A 19,059-nucleotide genomic window follows, 5' to 3' on the forward strand; every position below is an offset into this window, starting at 1 on the left:
TGGTTTTGTACCATTATGATCTGGTCCCTAGCTTCGTATTTGACTCTATGCTCCAGGTCGTGGCATCCAGTAGGTTCTATAAGACTGAGTTCTGAAAGTCCTTATTAATGAAGAAGGTCAAAGGACACTGAGTTTAGACCATGAAACAGAGTGTTTCCTGTAAAGCTTCTGAACCTCCGGACTGAAGAGGAAGACTGGGGCTCTACACAGAGGAACGGAGCAACTAATAAGAATGTGGTATATTGAAGCAAGAATTTGATTCAAAACGATATCAGCAGTGAGTCCAGCTGGACTACAGTCGCACAACCCACTGTCTCCCTCTCTATTTTCTGTTCCTCCCGATTAGGCTGACCTCTAACCTCTCTCCTGCCCCCTACAGGTTCAGGGATGTACGGCCAGGACGGGCTGATCGGAGCTGAGGAGAGGATCATCAACAGCAAGCCCAAGATCAACAACAACATGGTGAGAGATCTGTCTGGCCGCCTTGTCTGGCCGCCTTGTCTGGCCGCCTTGTCTGGCCGCCTTGTCTGGCCGCCTTGTCTGGCCGCCTTGTCTGGCCGCCTTGTCTGGCCGCCTTGTCTGGCCGCCTTGTCTGGCCGCCTTGTCTGGCCGCCTTGTCTGGCCGCCTTGTCTGGCCGCCTGTCTGTATTTTTCTGACTGTGCTTCCGTCCGTCTGTCACCGCTTTAGACATCTTGTATTACAGTATAACTTCAATGGTAACGGCACAAGTCAGAGTAGACATGCTGATCACCTGATTTAATAATCAATAATAGTGGACAGTGTCTGTGATCTCCTCTTCTAATGTCCTTCTCTCCCCCTTAAATACAGAGCCTTCAGGAAGTGTTCACACGCCTTGACTTTTTCCACATGTTGTTGTGTTACAACCTGAATTTAAAATGGATTACATTTAGATTTTGTGTCATTGATCTACACACAAAAGCCCATAACGTAAAAGTAGAATTATGTTTTTTTAGAAATGAATAAAAGCTGAAAGGGGGGGGGTACCTAGTCAGTTGTACAACTGAATGTATTCAACTGAAATGTGTCTTCTGTATTTTAACAGAACCCCTCTGAATCAGAGAGGTGGGGGGGGGGCTGCCTTAATCAACATCAACGGCACCAGGGAAACAGTGGGTTAACTGCCTTGTTCAGGGGGGAACAGTGGGTTAACTGCCTTGTTCAGGGGGGAACAGTGGGTTAACTGCCTTGTTCAGGGGGGAACAGTGGGTTAACTGCCTTGTTCAGGGGAACAGTGGGTTAACTGCCTTGTTCAGGGGAACGGTGGGTTAACTGCCTTATTCAGGGGAACGGTGGGTTAACTGCCTTGTTCAGGGGAACAGTGGGTTAACTGCCTTGTTCAGGGGAACGGTGGGTTAACTGCCTTATTCAGGGGAACGGTGGGTTAACTGCCTTGTTCAGGGGAACAGTGGGTTAACTGCCTTGTTCAGGGGAACAGTGGGTTAACTGCCTTGTTCAGGGGAACAGTGGGTTAACTGCCTCGTTCAGGGGAACGGTGGGTTAACTGCCTCGTTCAGGGGAACGGTGGGTTAACTGCCTCGTTCAGGGGAACGGTGGGTTAACTGCCTCGTTCAGGGGAACGGTGGGTTAACTGCCTCGTTCAGGGAACGGTGGGTTAACTGCCTCGTTCAGGGGAACGGTGGGTTAACTGCCTCGTTCAGGGGAACGGTGGGTTAACTGCCTCGTTCAGGGGAACGGTGGGTTAACTGCCTCGTTCAGGGAACGGGGGTTAAACTGCCTCGTTCAGGGGAACGGTGGGTTAACTGCCTCGTTCAGGGGAACGGTGGGTTAACTGCCCTCGTTCAGGGGAACGGTGGGTTAACTGCCCTCGTTCAGGGGAACGGTGGGTTAACTGCCTCGTTCAGGGGAACGGTGGGTTAACTGCCTCGTTCAGGGGACGGTGGGTTAACTGCCTCGTTCAGGGGAACGGTGGGTTAACTGCCTCGTTCAGGGGACGGTGGGTTAACTGCCTCGTTCAGGGGAACGGTGGGTTAACTGCCTCGTTCAGGGGAACGGTGGGTTAACTGCTCGTTCAGGGGAACGGTGGGTTAACTGCCTCGTTCAGGGGACGGTGGGTTAACTGCCTCGTTCAGGGGGAACGGTGGGTTAACTGCCTCGTTCAGGGGAACGGTGGGTTAACTGCCTCGCTCAGGGGAACGGTGGGTTAACTGCCTCGCTCAGGGGAACGGTGGGTTAACTGCCTCGCTCAGGGGAACGGTGGGTTAACTGCCTCGCTCAGGGGACGGTGGGTTAACTGCCTCGCTCAGGGGGAACGGTGGGTTAACTGCCTCGCTCAGGGGAACGGTGGGTTAACTGCCTCGCTCAGGGGAACGGTGGGTTAACTGCCTCGCTCAGGGGAACGGTGGGTTAACTGCCTCGCTCAGGGAACGGTGGGTTAACTGCCTCGCTCAGGGGAACGGTGGGTTAACTGCCTCGCTCAGGGGAACGGTGGGTTAACTGCCTCGTTCAGGGGAACGGTGGGTTAACTGCCTCGTTCAGGGGAACGGTGGGTTAACTGCCTCGTTCAGGGGAACGGTGGGTTAACTGCCTCGTTCAGGGGAACGGTGGGTTAACTGCCTCGTTCAGGGGAACGGTGGGTTAACTGCCTCGTTCAGGGGAACGGTGGGTTAACTGCCGCGTTCAGGGGAACGGTGGTTAACTGCCTCGTTCAGGGGAACGGTGGGTTAAACTGCCTCGTTCAGGGGAACGGTGGGTTAAACTGCCTCGTTCAGGGGAACGGTGGGTTAAACTGCCTCGTTCAGGGGAACGGTGGGTTAAACTGCCTCGTTCAGGGGAACGGTGGGTTAACTGCCTCGTTCAGGGGAACGGTGGGTTAACTGCCTCGTTCAGGGGAACGGTGGGTTAACTGCCTCGTTCAGGGGAACGGTGGGTTAACTGCCTCGCTCAGGGGAACGGTGGGTTAACTGCCTCGCTCAGGGGAACGGTGGGTTAACTGCCTCGCTCAGGGGAACGGTGGGTTAACTGCCTCGCTCAGGGGGGAACGGTGGGTTAACTGCCTCGCTCAGGGGGGGAACGGTGGGTTCTAACTGCCTCGCTCAGGGGGGAACGGGGGTTAACTTGGCCTCGCTCACAGGGGAACGTGGGTTAACTGCCTCGTTCAGGGGGGAACGGTGGGTTAACTGCCTCGTTCAGGGGGGAACGTGGGTTAACTTACTGCCTCGTTCAGGGGGGAACGGTGGGGTTAACTGCCTCGTTCAGGGGGGAACGGTGGGTTAACTGCCTCGTTCAGGGGGGGAACGGTGGGTTAACTGCCTCGTCAGGGGGGAACGGTGGGTTAACTGCCTCGTTCAGGGGGGGAACGGTGGGTTAACTGCCTCGTTCAGGGGGGAACGGTGGGTTAACTGCCTCGTTCAGGGGGGGAACGGTGGGTTAACTGCTCGTCAGGGGGAGACGGTGGGTTAACTGCCTCGTTCAGGGGGGAACGGTGGGTTAACTGCCTCGTTCAGGGGGGAACGGTGGGTTAACTGCCTCGTTCAGGGGGGAACGGTGGGGTTAACTGCCTCGTTCAGGGGGGGACGGTGGGTTAACTGCCTCGTTCAGGGGGGAACGGTGGTTAACTGCCTCGTTCAGGGGGGGAACGGTGGGTTAACTGCCTCGTTCAGGGGGGAACGGTGGGTTAACTGCCTCGTTCAGGGGGGAACGGTGGGTTAACTGCCTCGTTCAGGGGGGAACGGTGGGTTAACTGCCTCGCTCAGGGGGGAACGGTGGGTTAACTGCCTCGCTCAGGGGAACGGTGGGTTAACTGCCTCGCTCAGGGGAACGGTGGGTTAACTGCCTCGCGCAGGGGAACGGTAGGTTAACTGCCTCGCGCAGGGGAACGGTAGGTTAACTGCCTCGCGCAGGGGAACGGTGGGTTAACTGCCTCGCTCAGGGGAACGGTGGGTTAACTGCCTCGCTCAGGGGAACGGTGGGTTAACTGCCTCGCGCAGGGGAACGGTAGGTTAACTGCCTCGCGCAGGGGCAGAACGACAGATTTTTACCTTGTCAGCTCTGGAAATGTCTTGAGTCAATAAGTATTCAACCTCTTTTATTATGTCAAGCCTAAATCATTTCAGGAGTAAACATTTGCTTAACAAGTCACATAATAAGTTGCATGGAGTTTTCCAGGGTAAAAAATAAACGTATTAGAGTTAAACACAGGCAGAGTCCTGGAGGAAAACCTGGTTCAGTCTGCTTTCCACCAGACACTGGGAGATGAATTCACCTTTCAGCAGGACAATAACCTAAAACACAAGGCCAAATCTACACTGGAGATGAATTCACCTTCCAGCAGGACAATAACCTAAAACACAAGGTCAAATCTACACTGGAGTTGCTAACCAAGAAGACAGTAAATGTTTCTGAGTGGCCGAGTTACAGTTTTGACTTAAATCTACTTGAAAATCTATGGCAAGACCTGAAAATGGTTATCTAGTAATGATCAACAACCAACTTGACAAAGTCTGAAGAATTTTGAAAATAATAATTGGCAAATGTTGCCAATCACTACCAAAGGTGATTCTAACATGTATTGACTCAGGGGTTTCAGTACTATATATCAATAATACTTATCTAATCGATCTAATCGATCTAATCAAGATATATTTGTGTTTTATTTTTCATTACATTTTTAACAAATGTTACAATTTTTCTTCCACTTAGTGTTTTGTGTAGATCGTTCAAACCAATGACAATGAAATCAATTTTAATCCCACTTCGTAACACAACAAAATGTGTATAAAGTCAGGGAGTATGAATACTTTCTGAAATTACCCTAAAACAACTCACGGTTCTGGTGAATAGGCTGGAATATCCAGTAGTCCATGGATCACCACTAAAACAGAGAGGATGTAGTCCAGGGATCACCACTAAAACAGAGAGGATATAGTCCAGGGATCACCACTAAAACAGAGAGGATATAGTCCATGGATCACCACTAAAACAGAGAGGATGTAGTCCATGGATCACCACTAAAACAGAGAGGATGTAGTCCATGGATCACCACTAAAACAGAGAGGATGTAGTCCAGGGATCACCACTAAAACAGAGAGGATGTAGTCCAGGGATCACCACTAAAACAGAGAGGATATAGTCCATGGATCACCACTAAAACAGAGAGGATATAGTCCAGGGATCACCACTAAAACAGAGAGGATGTAGTCCAGGGATCACCACTAAAACAGAGAGGATGTAGTCCAGGGATCACCACTAAAACAGAGAGGACATAGTCCAGGGATCACCACTAAAACAGAGAGGACGTAGTCCAGGGATCACCACTAAAACAGAGAGGATGTAGTCCATGGATCACCACTAAAACAGAGAGGATGTAGTCCAGGGATCACCACTAAAACAGAGAGGATGTAGTCCAGGGATCACCACTAAAACAGAGAGGATGTAGTCCATGGATCACCACTAAAACAGAGAGGATGTAGTCCATGGATCACCACTAAAACAGAGAGGATGTAGTCCATGGATCACCACTAAAACAGAGAGGATGTAGTCCAGGGATCACCACTAAAACAGAGAGGATGTAGTCCAGGGATCACCACTAAAACAGAGAGGATATAGTCCATGGATCACCACTAAAACAGAGAGGATATAGTCCAGGGATCACCACTAAAACAGAGAGGATGTAGTCCAGGGGTCACCACTAAAACAGAGAGGAGGTAGTCCATGGATCACCACTAAAACAGAGAGGATATAGTCCAGGGATCACCACTAAAACAGAGAGGATGTAGTCCAGGGATCACCACTAAAACAGAGAGGATGTAGTCCAGGGATCACCACTAAAACAGAGAGGATGTAGTCCAGGGGTCACCACTAAAACAGAGAGGATGTAGTCCATGGATCACCACTAAAACAGAGAGGATGTAGTCCAGGGATCACCACTTAAACAGAGAGGATGTAGTCCATGGATCACCACTAAAACAGAGAGGATATAGTCCAGGGATCACCACTAAAACAGAGAGGATGTAGTCCAGGGATCACCACTAAAACAGAGAGGATGTAGTCCAGGGATCACCACTAAAACAGAGAGGATATAGTCCAGGGATCACCACTAAAACAGAGAGGATATAGTCTATGGATCACCACTAAAACAGAGAGGATGTAGTCCAGGGGTCACCACTAAAACAGAGAGGATATAGTCCATGGATCACCACTAAAACAGAGAGGATGTAGTCCATGGATTTCACAGTAGCCATCTTCTTTCTGCATGCTCTCATTTACCAGAAGCATCATGTCTCCTCCTTCCTCTTGGATCCTGAAGTTGAATGTTTGTCATGTGTTTAGCATGCAGATCCAAGGACAAGCGTATAACTGTGTTTGTGTCATGCAGTCATGTGTTGTTTTTTATGTTTGTTATGCATGACAGTATTATTGTTTTTGCACATGTGGAGTCCAAACACAGAACAATCAGAGTTAAAACATTTTATGAAACTATAAATGGTCATTTGTCTGTAGCAGGAACCTCTAGGTAACCTAGACAACCATAAACATGTGTTCTGAAGAGAACCTCTAGGTAACCTAGACAACCATAAACATGTGTTCTGAAGAGAACCTCTAGGTAACCTAGACAACCATAAACATGTGTTCTGAAGAGAACCTCTAGGTAACCTAGACAACCATAAACATGTGTTCTGAAGAGAACCTCTAGGTAACCTAGACAACCATAAACATGTGTTCTGAAGAGAACCTCTAGGTAACCTAGACAACCATAAATTCTCTGATTACAGACTGAACACACAAACAGTCTCTTTGCTTCTCTGCCCCCTTCTTAACCCAACAGACATGCACTATGGTAGATAGTTGTAAATGAACACACAATACTCCATATCTCTCTCTCACACACACACACACACTCACACACAATATTCCATATCACACACACACACAATATTCCATATCTCTCACACACACACACACACACACACACAATATTACATATCTCTCTCACACACAATATTCCATATCACACACAATATTCCATATCTCACACACACACACACACACACACAATATTCCATATCTCTCTCACACACACACATACACACACACACACACACACACACACACACACACACACAATATTCCATATCTCTCTCACACACAATATTCCATATCACACACACACAATATTCCATATCACACACACACACACACACACACACACACACACACACACACACACACACAATACTCCATATCTCTCTCACACACACACACACGCACGCACACACACACACACACACACACACACACACACACACACAGCGAGCCATGTCAGCGGTGTAACCTGGGCCCTGTGTGTGTGTGCTGTCAGCAGGTGGTTGATGAGACTCTGGATGTAAAGGAAGTGATATACAATGCTGAGAGAGTCAGCGTTATGCATGGTGATGAGCTGGTGAGTACACAGTGCCCCCATCTGGTTAACATGGGGAACTGCTGGTGAGAACACCACAGTGCCCCCCATCTGGTTAACATGGGGAACTGCTGGTGAGAACACCACAGTGCCCCCCATCTGGTTAACATGGGGAACTGCTGGTGAGAACACCACAGTGCCCCCATCTGGTTAACATGGGGAACTGCTGGTGAGAACACCACAGTGCCCCCATCTGGTTAACATGGGGAACTGCTGGTGAGAACACCACAGTGCCCCCATCTGGTTAACATGGGGAACTGCTGGTGAGAACACCACAGTGCCCCCATCTGGTTAACATGGGGAACTGCTGGTAGGACGGGGAGGGATGGGGGAAGGAGAGGAAGAAGAGGGAGGGTAGGATAGGGGAGGGATGGGGGAAGGAGAGGGAGAAGAGGGAGGGTAGGATAGGGGAGGGATGGGGGAAGGAGGGATGGGGACGAAGAGGGAGGGTAGGATAGGGGAGGGATGGGGGAAGGAGGGAGAGGAAGGAGAGGGAGGGATGGAGGAAGGAGGGAGAGGAAGAAGAGGGAGGGTAGGATAGGGGAGGGATGGGGGAGGAAGAAGAGGGAGGGTAGGGATAAAGGGGGAAACCAAAGAACCATAAGTCCCTCTGTTTATTGATAGTGGGAGAAACACCCATCTACCCGTCGGCACCAGGTTTGACTCTACCATCCAGATGGCGTTTATTTTCTGCATGGATGCATGTATGTAAATGTATTGGAATGTACACGGGTTCCACTGAATGTGTGTATGTATTTATCCACACAAAGAGTTGAGGGTACCTCAGCATCTCTGTGTGTGTGTGAGAGTGGGACCAGAGAGATCCTATGGCTGCCTGTAGATGGACTATTCACCCTGCATCAAACCCAGTGGGTTCTTACCATGGCAGGGTCTCGCAGTGCTTTACATATAGTCACCGGAAGGTAGATTGTTCAAGATAAAGATGTGTTTTATATATATATATATCATGCATGTGTGTAGTCTGTTCACTCTGTATTTGATCTGATGTCTATGTCATGTCTGTCTTATAGTGTATGTTCTTGTCTTTACACAAACTAACTGTCTCGCTCTCTCTGTGTCTCTCTCGCTCATCTGTCTGTCTCTTGCTCCATCTTTCTCTCGCTCTGTCTCTCTGTCTCTGTCTCTCTCTCTCTCTGTGTCTCTCTATCTCTCTGTCTCTCTCTCTCTCTCTTTCTCTCTCTCTCTCTCTCTCTCTCTCTCTCTCTCTCTCTCTCTCTCTCTCTCCTCTCTCTCTCTCTCTCTCTCTCTCTGTCTCTGTCTCTGTCTCTGTCTCTGTCTCTCTCTCTGTCTCTCTCTCTGTCTCTCTCTCCTCTAGGAATCCTACCGCCCTCTGGGCGAGGACTTCAGCTTCGGGAGCTCTGCTCTGATTGGTCTGCTGGTGATAGCGGTGGCCATAGCGATGGTGATAGTGATCAGCCTGGTTATTCTGAGGAAGAGGCAGTACGGAACCATCAGCCATGGCATTGTGGAGGTGAGCCACGACGTCACACACACACACACACAGTACGGAACCATCAGCCACAGCATTGTGGAGACAAACGCATACACACACAAGCCAATGTATATGGTGCGTATATACACACACACACACACGCTCAACGTACACCACACACACACACAGCACTGGTAGCTCAATCCATTCTCTAAGGTCTCTGTACTCAGGCTAATAACTTATTTTTGCTCGGGTTCTAGTTGACCCCTGACCTGGAAACCTCTGTAGTCTGATAATCTGTTCTCTCTGCTCAGGACCGTAGAGTTTTATTACAGGACTGTCGATACCTTTAAGCTCTGCCTATTTCACCCAATGACCTGTCCTGTGATAGGTTGACCCCATGCTGACCCCAGAGGAGCGCCACCTCAGCAAGATGCAGAACCACGGTTACGAGAACCCCACCTACAAATACCTGGAACAGATGCAGATCTAGGATTCGCTGTGGCACCAAGCAGAGAGGAGGGGCCAACATACTACTGACCAATAACAAAAAAATACTCTCCTCAAAAAATAATCATTTGCATATTTACATCAGATTACAATACATTATATTGGATTTGTTTCAAACCGATGCTAAAACTACTGCTACTATTGTACTATACAGCTCCCTTTGAATCTTGGGGTTTCTTTTAAAAGGGAGATGTACGTATCTCTACGTTTTTATATATAATATGTGATTTAATAATTATTACGATTACTCTCTGAAGATCAAGCTGTATTACATTTCTTATGATGATTTTTATTTGTTGTTTTAAAAAAAAACATGCAACAAGGTAAAAACCAAGCAACTCATTGAAGACCTATAAATGTATCTTATCATCAGACGAGGAGGACACTAACGTTTTGTCTCCCATCGTACCAGTGTCCCCAAATACCTTCTGGCGGTCTTCTCGTAATAAAGTTGTTGTTGGGGTTTCTTTTCAATAGATTGCTTGTATAGGAAGGTTCTTTGTACCTAATTAAATGATGTATAGTGAAACTACAAATGAGGAAAAAGAATGAAAACAAAATCATGAATTCAGTTACTTTCTATTCTTTGTTATGATTACAAACAAAATATACATAAACAGTTAAAAAAAAATATATATATATATATAAAGTAGCTGTTTTTATTCCACCAAGGAAGAGGTTGAGACTTGGATGGTGGCTGAGGTGGGTTGGAATGTTGTGGTGCGGACAGACAGACAGACAGACAGACAGGAGAGTGTGCAGACAGACAGACAGGAGAGTGTGCAGACAGACAGACAGACGGAGAGTGTGCAGACAGACAGACAGGAGAGTGTACAGACAGACAGACAGGAGAGTGTGCAGACAGACAGACAGGAGAGTGTGCAGACAGACAGACAGGAGAGTGTGCAGACAGACAGGACAGACAGGAGAGTGTGCAGACAGACAGACAGACAGACAGGAGAGTGTGCAGACAGACAGACAGGAGAGTGTGCAGACAGACAGACAGGAGAGTGTGCAGACAGACAGACAGGAGAGTGTGCAGACAGACAGACAGGAGAGTGTACAGACAGACAGACAGGAGAGTGTGCAGACACAGACAGACAGACAGACAGACAGACAGACAGACAGGAGAGTGTGCAGACAGACAGACAGACAGACAGGAGAGTGTGCAGACAGACAGACAGACCAGACAGAGAGACAGACAGGAGAGTGTGCAGTCAGACAGATAGGAGAGTGTGCAGACAGACAGACAGGAGTGCGCACAGACCCCCAGCTGATCTCACACAACTCATACCATACTTACCCCTTATTACCCCCCCTGACCCATCTCAATGAACTGACTAGACTTACCCCTTATTACCCCCCCCCGACCCATCTCAATGAACTGACTAGACTTACCCCTTATTACCCCCCCTGACCCATCTCAATGAACTGACTAGACTTACCCCCCCCCCAACCCATCTCAATGAACTGACTAGACTTACCCCTTATTACCCCCCCCTGACCCATCTCAATGAACTGACTAGACTTACCCCTTATTACCCCCCCTGACCCATCTCAATGAACTGACTAGACTTACCCCTTATTACCCCCCCGACCCATCTCAATGAACTGACTAGACTTACCCCTTATTACCCCCCCGACCCATCTCAATGAACTGACTAGACTTACCCCTTATTACCCCCCCTGACCCATCTCAATGAACTGACTAGACTTACCCCTTATTACCCCCCCCTGACCCATCTCAATGAACTGACTAGACTTACCCCCCCCTAACCCATCTCAATGAACTGACTAGACTTACCCCTTATTACCCCCCCCCTGACCCATCTCAATGAACTGACTAGACTTACCCCCCCAACCCATCTCAATGAACTGACTAGACTTACCCCTTATTACCCCCCCCTGACCCATCTCAATGAACTGACTAGACTTACCCCTTATTACCCCCCCTGACCCATCTCAATGAACTGACTAGACTTACCCCTTATTACCCCCCCCTGACCCATCTCAATGAACTGACTAGACTTACCCCTTATTACCCCCCCCTGACCCATCTCAATGAACTGACTAGACTTACCCCCCCCTAACCCATCTCAATGAACTGACTAGACTTACCCCTTATTACCCCCCCCCTGACCCATCTCAATGAACTGACTAGACTTACCCCCCCCCCAACCCATCTCAATGAACTGACTAGACTTACCCCTTATTACCCCCCCCTGACCCCATCTCAATGAACTGACTAGACTTACCCCTTATTACCCCCCCTGACCCATCTCAATGAACTGACTAGACTTACCCCTTATTACCCCCCCTGACCCATCTCAATGAACTGACTAGACTTACCCCTTATTACCCCCCCCTGACCCATCTCAATGAACTGACTAGACTTACCCCCCCCTAACCCATCTCAATGAACTGACTAGACTTACCCCTTATTACCCCCCCCCCTGACCCATCTCAATGAACTGACTAGACTTACCCCCCCCCCAACCCATCTCAATGAACTGACTAGACTTACCCCTTATTACCCCCCCCTGACCCATCTCAATGAACTGACTAGACTTACCCCTTATTACCCCCCCTGACCCATCTCAATGAACTGACTAGACTTACCCCTTATTACCCCCCCTGACCCATCTCAATGAACTGACTAGACTTACCCCCCCCCCAACCCATCTCAATGAACTGACTAGACTTACCCCTTATTACCCCCCCCTGACCCATCTCAATGAACTGACTAGACTTACCCCTTATTACCCCCCCTGACCCATCTCAATGAACTGACTAGACTTACCCCTTATTACCCCCCCTGACCCATCTCAATGAACTGACTAGACTTACCCCTTATTACCCCCCCTAACCCATCTCAATGAACTGACTAGACTTACCCCTTATTACCCCCCCTGACCCATCTCAATGAACTGACTAGACTTACCCCTTATTACCCCCCCTGACCCATCTCAATGAACTGACTAGACTTACCCCTTATTACCCCCCCCCCCTGACCCATCTCAATGAACTGACTAGACTTACCCCTTATTACCCCCCCTAACCCATGTATTTTAATCTGATGCTACACCCTGTTCATAGTCCACACATTCACCTGTGAATGAACTGTGGAAGAGTGACCATATTTTGGCTCCTCGATATGTTCTCTGTTGGGTTGTAGTGGTCCAGAGGCCATGTTTTGCACGAGCGATGCGATGCTTTAAAAAAAATCCAAGTAGAAATGAATCTGAGAACCATTTCTGGATGTATTAATTCACCTGAACAACTGCTGGCTTTGCTGACTCAGAACAGTTTCTGAATAGTCTTTCTCAAATCAATACCAAACACACTCGCTGGGGGGCTTGTGACAGACAGACAGACAGACAGACAGACAGACCGATGTGGACGGAAAGAGACAGACAGACAGATGTAGATGGAAAGAGACAGACAGACAGACAGACAGACAGACAGACAGATGTAGATGGAAAGAGACAGACAGACAGACAGATGTAGATGGAAAGAGACAGACAGACAGATGTAGATGGAAAGAGACAGACAGACAGACAGACAGACAGACAGACAGACAGATGTGGATGAAAGAGACAGACAGACAGACGTGGATGAGAGACAGACAGAGAACGTGTGCAGGTTACTTTTAACAGGGGAAAGACACAAACAGTTAACCGTAGAATCAGGAGTAGATTCTCTCTCTCTCTCGTAACTGTCTCTGTATAGTTGGCGTTGTGATCATGGCTTCTCTTGGGAGGGTTATTATGAAAATGATATCTATTTTTAAGTTTTTCTTGTTTTTTTAAAATATTTTTTCTCCTCCTGTGACAGTTTCTCAGTTATGTGTCTGTCTCACTATGCACTCTTAACTCCTGTCATCCTGTAACTACCTGCTTGACTGTAGCGATCACAATATTACTGATCAAACCAATTGATTGATTGATGAATTGATTGACACCAATGGAAACAAAACAGATTCTGGTTACAGGGGGAAGCACATCAATAAAGCCACTACTTCCATAAAGTGCTTCCTGTCTCTTTTATTTGGGTGTTTTTATTATCTACCTACTTCCTGTATGTTTTTCCATTTCATTAGTCCTATGTAGTATGGAAAATGTGTTTAGAAAATAGTTTATTCACATAGGCCAGCTGTAATTCATATAGCCCATCACTACAAATACAACAGCTCCACATTCTGACATACCTTGTTTTATCATAACCAGTCATCCAGGGGAACTTCCTGGAATAGGAACCTGCGGGTCATACCGTAGGTCTAGGTAGACTGAATGACCTGAGCGTCACTAAACCAAAACCGCTCCGTGACTCATCCATCACAAAAACACTTCAACATCGATACTGAATACTAGGAATAATCCATTAAAAAAAACATTGGATATATGTTATATTTTACATTTTAAGAGAGATTAAAATGTCATTAAATATGCCATGTTCATCAGCCTTCCCTTATCTCAAATTGAAATAAAACACTCCCCGTTTTCTCCCGCTACATTCAGCCCCAAAAGCCCTACGGCTGCCGCCTGTCGGTGTTCAGTCCCCGCCGCCTGTCGGTGTTCAGTCCCCGCCGCCTGTCGGTGTTCAGTCCCCGCCGCCTGTCGGTGTTCAGTCCCCGCCGCCTGTCGGTGTTCAGTCCCCGCCGCCTGCCAGTGTTCAGTCCCCGCCGCATCAGAAACCTGTCAAACCTGTTCGGTTACACCGGGGAAAAAACATACATTGTCAAGATCTCGACCTCTTAATGTAAAGTAAAATTAATTGATCTAGATATCAGTTATTACATTAAGTCACGGCTTTATTCTCTATATCTGCCGATATGTGGAATATATCTATCAATTCAAGGGGCTTTATTGGTATGGGAAACATATGTTAACGTTGCCAAAGTAAGTGAAGTAGATAATAAACAGAAGTGAAATAAACAATAAAAATGAACAGTAAATATTAGACTCACAGAAGTTCCAAAAGAATAAAATACGTCATATTGTGTTTATTTACAGTGTTGTAACGATGTGTAAACAGTTAAAGTACAGAAGGGAAGAGCTATTGTCTCCCTCCCTCTGGGTTTTAATGTCACCTTAATACAGGAAGTCACAGGTGAGTATCGCTCCAACAGAAACACGCCCTGAAACCCGAAGCTCCGGGAAACTTTCTGCAGGTACTCGACAACAGCAGTGTGATCACACATCCAAACAGTTGTTTTGCAACTTAAACGACCGTTTCTATTGGACAAATTCAGGTAGATCACTCCCCGTGTCGTTACGTTTGCTTCCGTTTAAGAAACGTTTTGCAACCGAATCGACGTAATGAACACTCCTCAGATATCCGCGGAAAGGGCCGTTCGCGATCATTCCTGGAAGATACTACACCACTAAAAGTACGACTTGCTACAAAGGAAATACTCAGAGTTCATATTGATTGTATTGAAATTGGTTTCCTGAACTGTACTCTTTCGGTTGCAGTTTTTTTTAAATAAATATAAATATATATATTTGCTCGTTTTGTGAATCACCTGTGTTCGTGGAGGCCGCAGGACTCCATTGAGGACAAAAGGCCTACCTACACTCCCTCCCCTTGGAATTTACCTGAGGACGAGCTGAAATCAGGAACAGACTGATCGGTCGACAGCCACTATGGACTACATGGACACTGGGATGAGATACACCCCCAACAAGGGCCCGGTAATGTGGCTGCTACTAACTATGGTGGTTTGTTTTGGTGTGTGTGTGTGTGTGTGTGTGTGTGTGTGTGTGTGTGTGTGTGTGTTGACAAATAGCTTGTTTGATTGGAGACCACCTGTCACAATTTAAGCTTCTATAATGTGTGTGTGTGTGTGTGTGTTGACAAATAGCTTGTTTGATTGGAGACCACCTGTCACAATTTAAGCTTCTATAATATGTGTGTGTGTGTGTGTGTGTGTGTGTGTGTGTGTGTGTGTGTGTGTGTGTGTGTGTGTTGACAAATAGCTTGTTTGATTGGAGACCACCTGTCACAATTTAAGCTTCTATAATGTGTGTGTGTGTGTGTGTGTTGACAAATAGCTTGTTTGATTGGAGACCACCTGTCACAATTTAAGCTTCTATAATATGTGTGTGTGTGTGTGTGTGTGTGTGTTGACAAATAGCTTGTTTGATTGGAGACCACCTGTCACAATTTAAGCTTATATAATGTGTGTGTGTGTGTGTTGACAAATAGCTTGTTTGATTGGAGACCACCTGTCACAATTTAAGCTTATATAATGTGTGTGTGTGTGTGTGTGTGTGTGTGTGTGTGTGTGTGTGTGTGTTGACAAATAGCTTGTTTGATTGGAGACAACCTGTCACAATTTAAGCTTATATAATGTGTGTGTGTGTGTGTGTGTGTGTGTGTGTGTGTGTGTGTGTGTGTGTGTGTTGACAAATAGCTTGTTTGATTGGAGACCACCTGTCACAATTTAAGCTTCTATTGTGTGTGTGTGTGTGTGTGTGTCATTCATTTGTTAGGTAGTTTACCGGTACTGTCTAACCCTGACGTCTAGACGGCTGTTCTGCTTACTGACGTCTGGACGGCTGTTCTGCTTCCTGACGTCTAGACGGCTGTTCTGCTTCCTGACGTCTAGACGGCTGTTCTGCTTACTGACGTCTAGACAGCTGTTCTGCTTACTGACGTCTAGACGGCTGTTCTGCTTACTGACGTCTGGACGGCTGTTCTGCTTACTGACGTCTAGACGGCTGTTCTGCTTACTGACGTCTAGACGGCTGTTCTGCTTACTGACGTCTAGACAGCTGTTCTGCTTACTGACGTCTAGACAGCTGTTCTGCTTACTGACGTCTGGACAGCTGATCATTCATTGGCCTGATGAAGCTAGCCTGGTCATTCATTGGCCTGGTCATTCATTGGCCTGATGAAGCTAGCCTGGTCATTCATTGGCCTGATCATTCATTGGCCTGATAAAGCTAGCTTGATCATTCATTGGCCTGATCATTCATTGGCCTGATAAAGCTAGCCTGATCATTCATTTGCTTTGAAAATTGGCGTTATGGCCCTGGTCTGCTCATCGCTAAAGAGAGATGTCTGATAGAGAGAGATGTCTGATAGAGAGAGATGTCTGATAGAGAGAGATGTCTGATAGAGAGAGATGTCTGATAGAGAGAGATGTCTGATAGAGAGAGAGGTCTGATAGAGAGAGAGGTCTGATAGAGAGAGAGAGGTCTGATAGAGAGAGAGAGGTCTGATAGAGAGGTCTGATAGAGAGAGAGAGAGGTCTGATAGAGAGAGAGAGAGGTCTGATAGAGAGAGAGGTCTGATAGAGAGAGAGAGGTCTGATAGTATATTTCATCATCAGTCCCATGCATTCACTGCAGTCTTCCAAGCAACCGGCCACCAACGTAGTTCATTGAAAATTAAACCAATAAAGGTTCCCTATTTTGGTGGGGGCAGCAGAGCCAGAGTGAGAGGGGGGGGGGGCCTTCCCTGCCTGTACAATGGTAAGAGAATGTACACACCTGAAGGCTACACAGCTGTGGGTCTCTCACTGTAATGTTCTCTGAGCTAAAGACGGGCTTCCATCACGTCAATCTCTACCCGAGGGCATGGTAGCAACTGACGTTAGCTACGTTGTTTAAAGACAGCGTCTATGTAGTGGGGTTGTTTTCAGGCTAGCCGTTGGTCTGAAGAACCGATTTTCATGGCATGTCAAATCAAATGTATTTATAAAGCCCTTCTTACATCAGCTGATATCTCAAAGTGCTGTACAGAAACCCAGCCTAAAACCACCCAAACAGCAAGCAATGCAGGTGTAGAAGCACGGTGGCTAGGAAAAACTCCCTAGAAAGGCCAAAACCTAGAGAGGAACCAAGCTCTTCGTGTCAATATGAAGAGTCTGTATAGATTGAGCTGTAGTCACTAAAAGGTCATGTGACGCAGGATAGCTACAATTTTCTCTAAACTCCGGGCCCTAGTTATAGCTTACACTGTCAGGAAAAACTCTTGGACCTAAATTTAGCTCTGTGTTCAAAAGCTGTAGAAACGAGTGGGAGTGGAATTAACCAATCAGAAACCACAACACGGTGATGCACCGATCCCATTGTCCTGTCACGACATGTTCCCAGGGAACTATTCAGTGTACAATTTATTACTGTGAAGGATGTGGAGAAGGTGTGACTTTAACGTTTTAATCCCTTCAGAGTAGTTATGTTGTAATCTATACTGAACAAATGTATAAACGCAACAGTGTTGGTTTAATGAGCTGAAATAAAATATCCCAGAAATGTTCCATGCGCACAAAAATCATATTTCTCACACATTTTACATTTACATTTAAGTCATTTAGCAGACGCTCAGAGCGATTTACAAATTGGTGCATTCACCTTATGATATCCAGTGGAACAACCACTTTACAATAGTGCATCTAAATCTTTTAAGGGGGGGGGGGTTAGAAGGATTACTTTATCCTATCCCAGGTATTCCTTAAAGAGGTGGGGTTTCAGGTGTCTCCGGAAGGTGGTGATTGACTCCGCTGTCCTGGCGTCGTGAGGGAGCTTGTTCCACCATTGGGGTGCCAGAGCAGCGAACAGTTTTGACTGGGCTGAGCGGGAACTGTGCTTCCTCAGAGGTAGGGAGGCGAGCAGGCCAGAGGTGGATGAACGCAGTGCCCTTGTTTGGGTGTAGGGCCTGATCAGAGCCTGAAGGTATGGAGGTGCCGTTCCCCTCACAGCTCCGTAGGCAAGCACCATGGTCTTGTGCACTAATTTGTTTACATCCCTGTTAATGAACATTTCTCCTTTGCTAAAATAATCCATACAACTGACAGGTGTGGCATATCAATAATCTGATTAAACAACACGATCATTACACAGGTGCACCTTGTGCTGGGGGACAATAAAAGGCCTCTCTAAAATGTGCAGTTTTGTCACAAAACACAATGTCATAGATGTCTCCAAGTTTTGTGGGAGCGTGCAATTGGCATGCTGACTCCAGGAATGTCCACCAGAGCTGTTGCCACATAATTGAATGTTAATTTCTCTACCATAAGCCACCTCCAATGTCATTTTAGAGAATTTGGCAGTACGTCCAAATGGCCTCACGACATTTTATAGTAAATAATGCAAGCAACTTCAATGGCTAATTTATGTGAACAGGGCCAAACATCACCAGACAGGAAATACATTACATAGTATGGAGTCCCACAATGCTGGTTGTTGGGTTTGGTGTGTGGGGTCTGTGGGTGGCTACCGGTCATTGTATTGGATTCCTCACGTCTTACTCACTGTTAGGAAGGATTATGGTCCAAATCAGATGTAAGGTAGCACTCATTCCAAAAAGTTTTGGGACACTGTAAAGTCCATGGAGAATAAGAGCACCTCCTCCCAGCTGCCCACTGCTCTGAGGATAGGAAACACTGTCACCACCGATAAATCTACGATAATCGATCATATCAATAAGCATTTTTCTACAGCTGGCCATGCTTTCCGCCTGGCTACCCCTACCCCGGCCAACAGCTCTGCACCCCCCGCAGCAACTGGCCCAAGCCCCCCCCCCCCCCGCTTCTCCTTCACCCAAATCCAGATAGCTGATGTTCTGAAAGAGCTGCAAAATCTGGACCCCTACAAATCAGCCGAGCTAGACAATCTGGACCCTCTCTTTTTCTAAAACTATCTGCCGAAA

At 47.2% G+C, this 19,059-nt stretch overlaps 2 protein-coding genes and 1 long non-coding RNA gene across 5 annotated transcripts in view; 2 read left to right on the forward strand and 1 right to left on the reverse strand.

Moving 5' to 3' along the window:
* Nucleotides 1-379: 379 nt before the first annotated feature.
* aplp2 (amyloid beta (A4) precursor-like protein 2) lies at nucleotides 380-9,948 on the forward strand (the record flags this gene model as incomplete). Its single annotated transcript, XM_029773916.1, is given in 4 exon segments — nucleotides 380-462; nucleotides 7,341-7,421; nucleotides 8,776-8,931; nucleotides 9,284-9,948. Coding segments are annotated over 4 exon segments (422 nt in total), but the record flags the coding sequence as incomplete, so codon positions are not given.
* Nucleotides 9,949-11,268: 1,320 nt separating this feature from the next.
* Nucleotides 11,269-11,828, reverse strand: LOC115206716 (uncharacterized). Of its 2 annotated transcripts, none has more exons than XR_003880851.1 (3): nucleotides 11,630-11,828; nucleotides 11,596-11,598; nucleotides 11,269-11,450 (listed from the first exon to the last, which is right to left on the reverse strand). It is a non-coding gene; the product is annotated as an uncharacterized LOC115206716 (long non-coding RNA). The 2 variants fall into 2 exon arrangements; XR_003880850.1 differs by having other exon boundaries at nucleotides 11,269-11,537.
* Nucleotides 11,829-14,527: 2,699 nt separating this feature from the next.
* Nucleotides 14,528-19,059, forward strand: part of LOC115206717 (suppressor of tumorigenicity 14 protein homolog) — a gene marked incomplete at its 3' end in the record, with an annotated part of 35,395 nt that continues 30,863 nt past the window's right edge. Inside the window, 2 exon segments of one of the 2 annotated variants that reach the window (XM_029773918.1) lie at nucleotides 14,528-14,791; nucleotides 14,941-15,095. In XM_029773918.1, the coding sequence (XP_029629778.1) occupies nucleotides 15,048-15,095 (48 nt within the window). 2 annotated transcript variants of the gene reach the window in all.

The sequence above is a fragment of the Salmo trutta genome, chromosome 13, assembly GCF_901001165.1.
Source record: "Salmo trutta chromosome 13, fSalTru1.1, whole genome shotgun sequence".
Lineage (NCBI taxonomy): Eukaryota > Metazoa > Chordata > Actinopteri > Salmoniformes > Salmonidae > Salmo > Salmo trutta.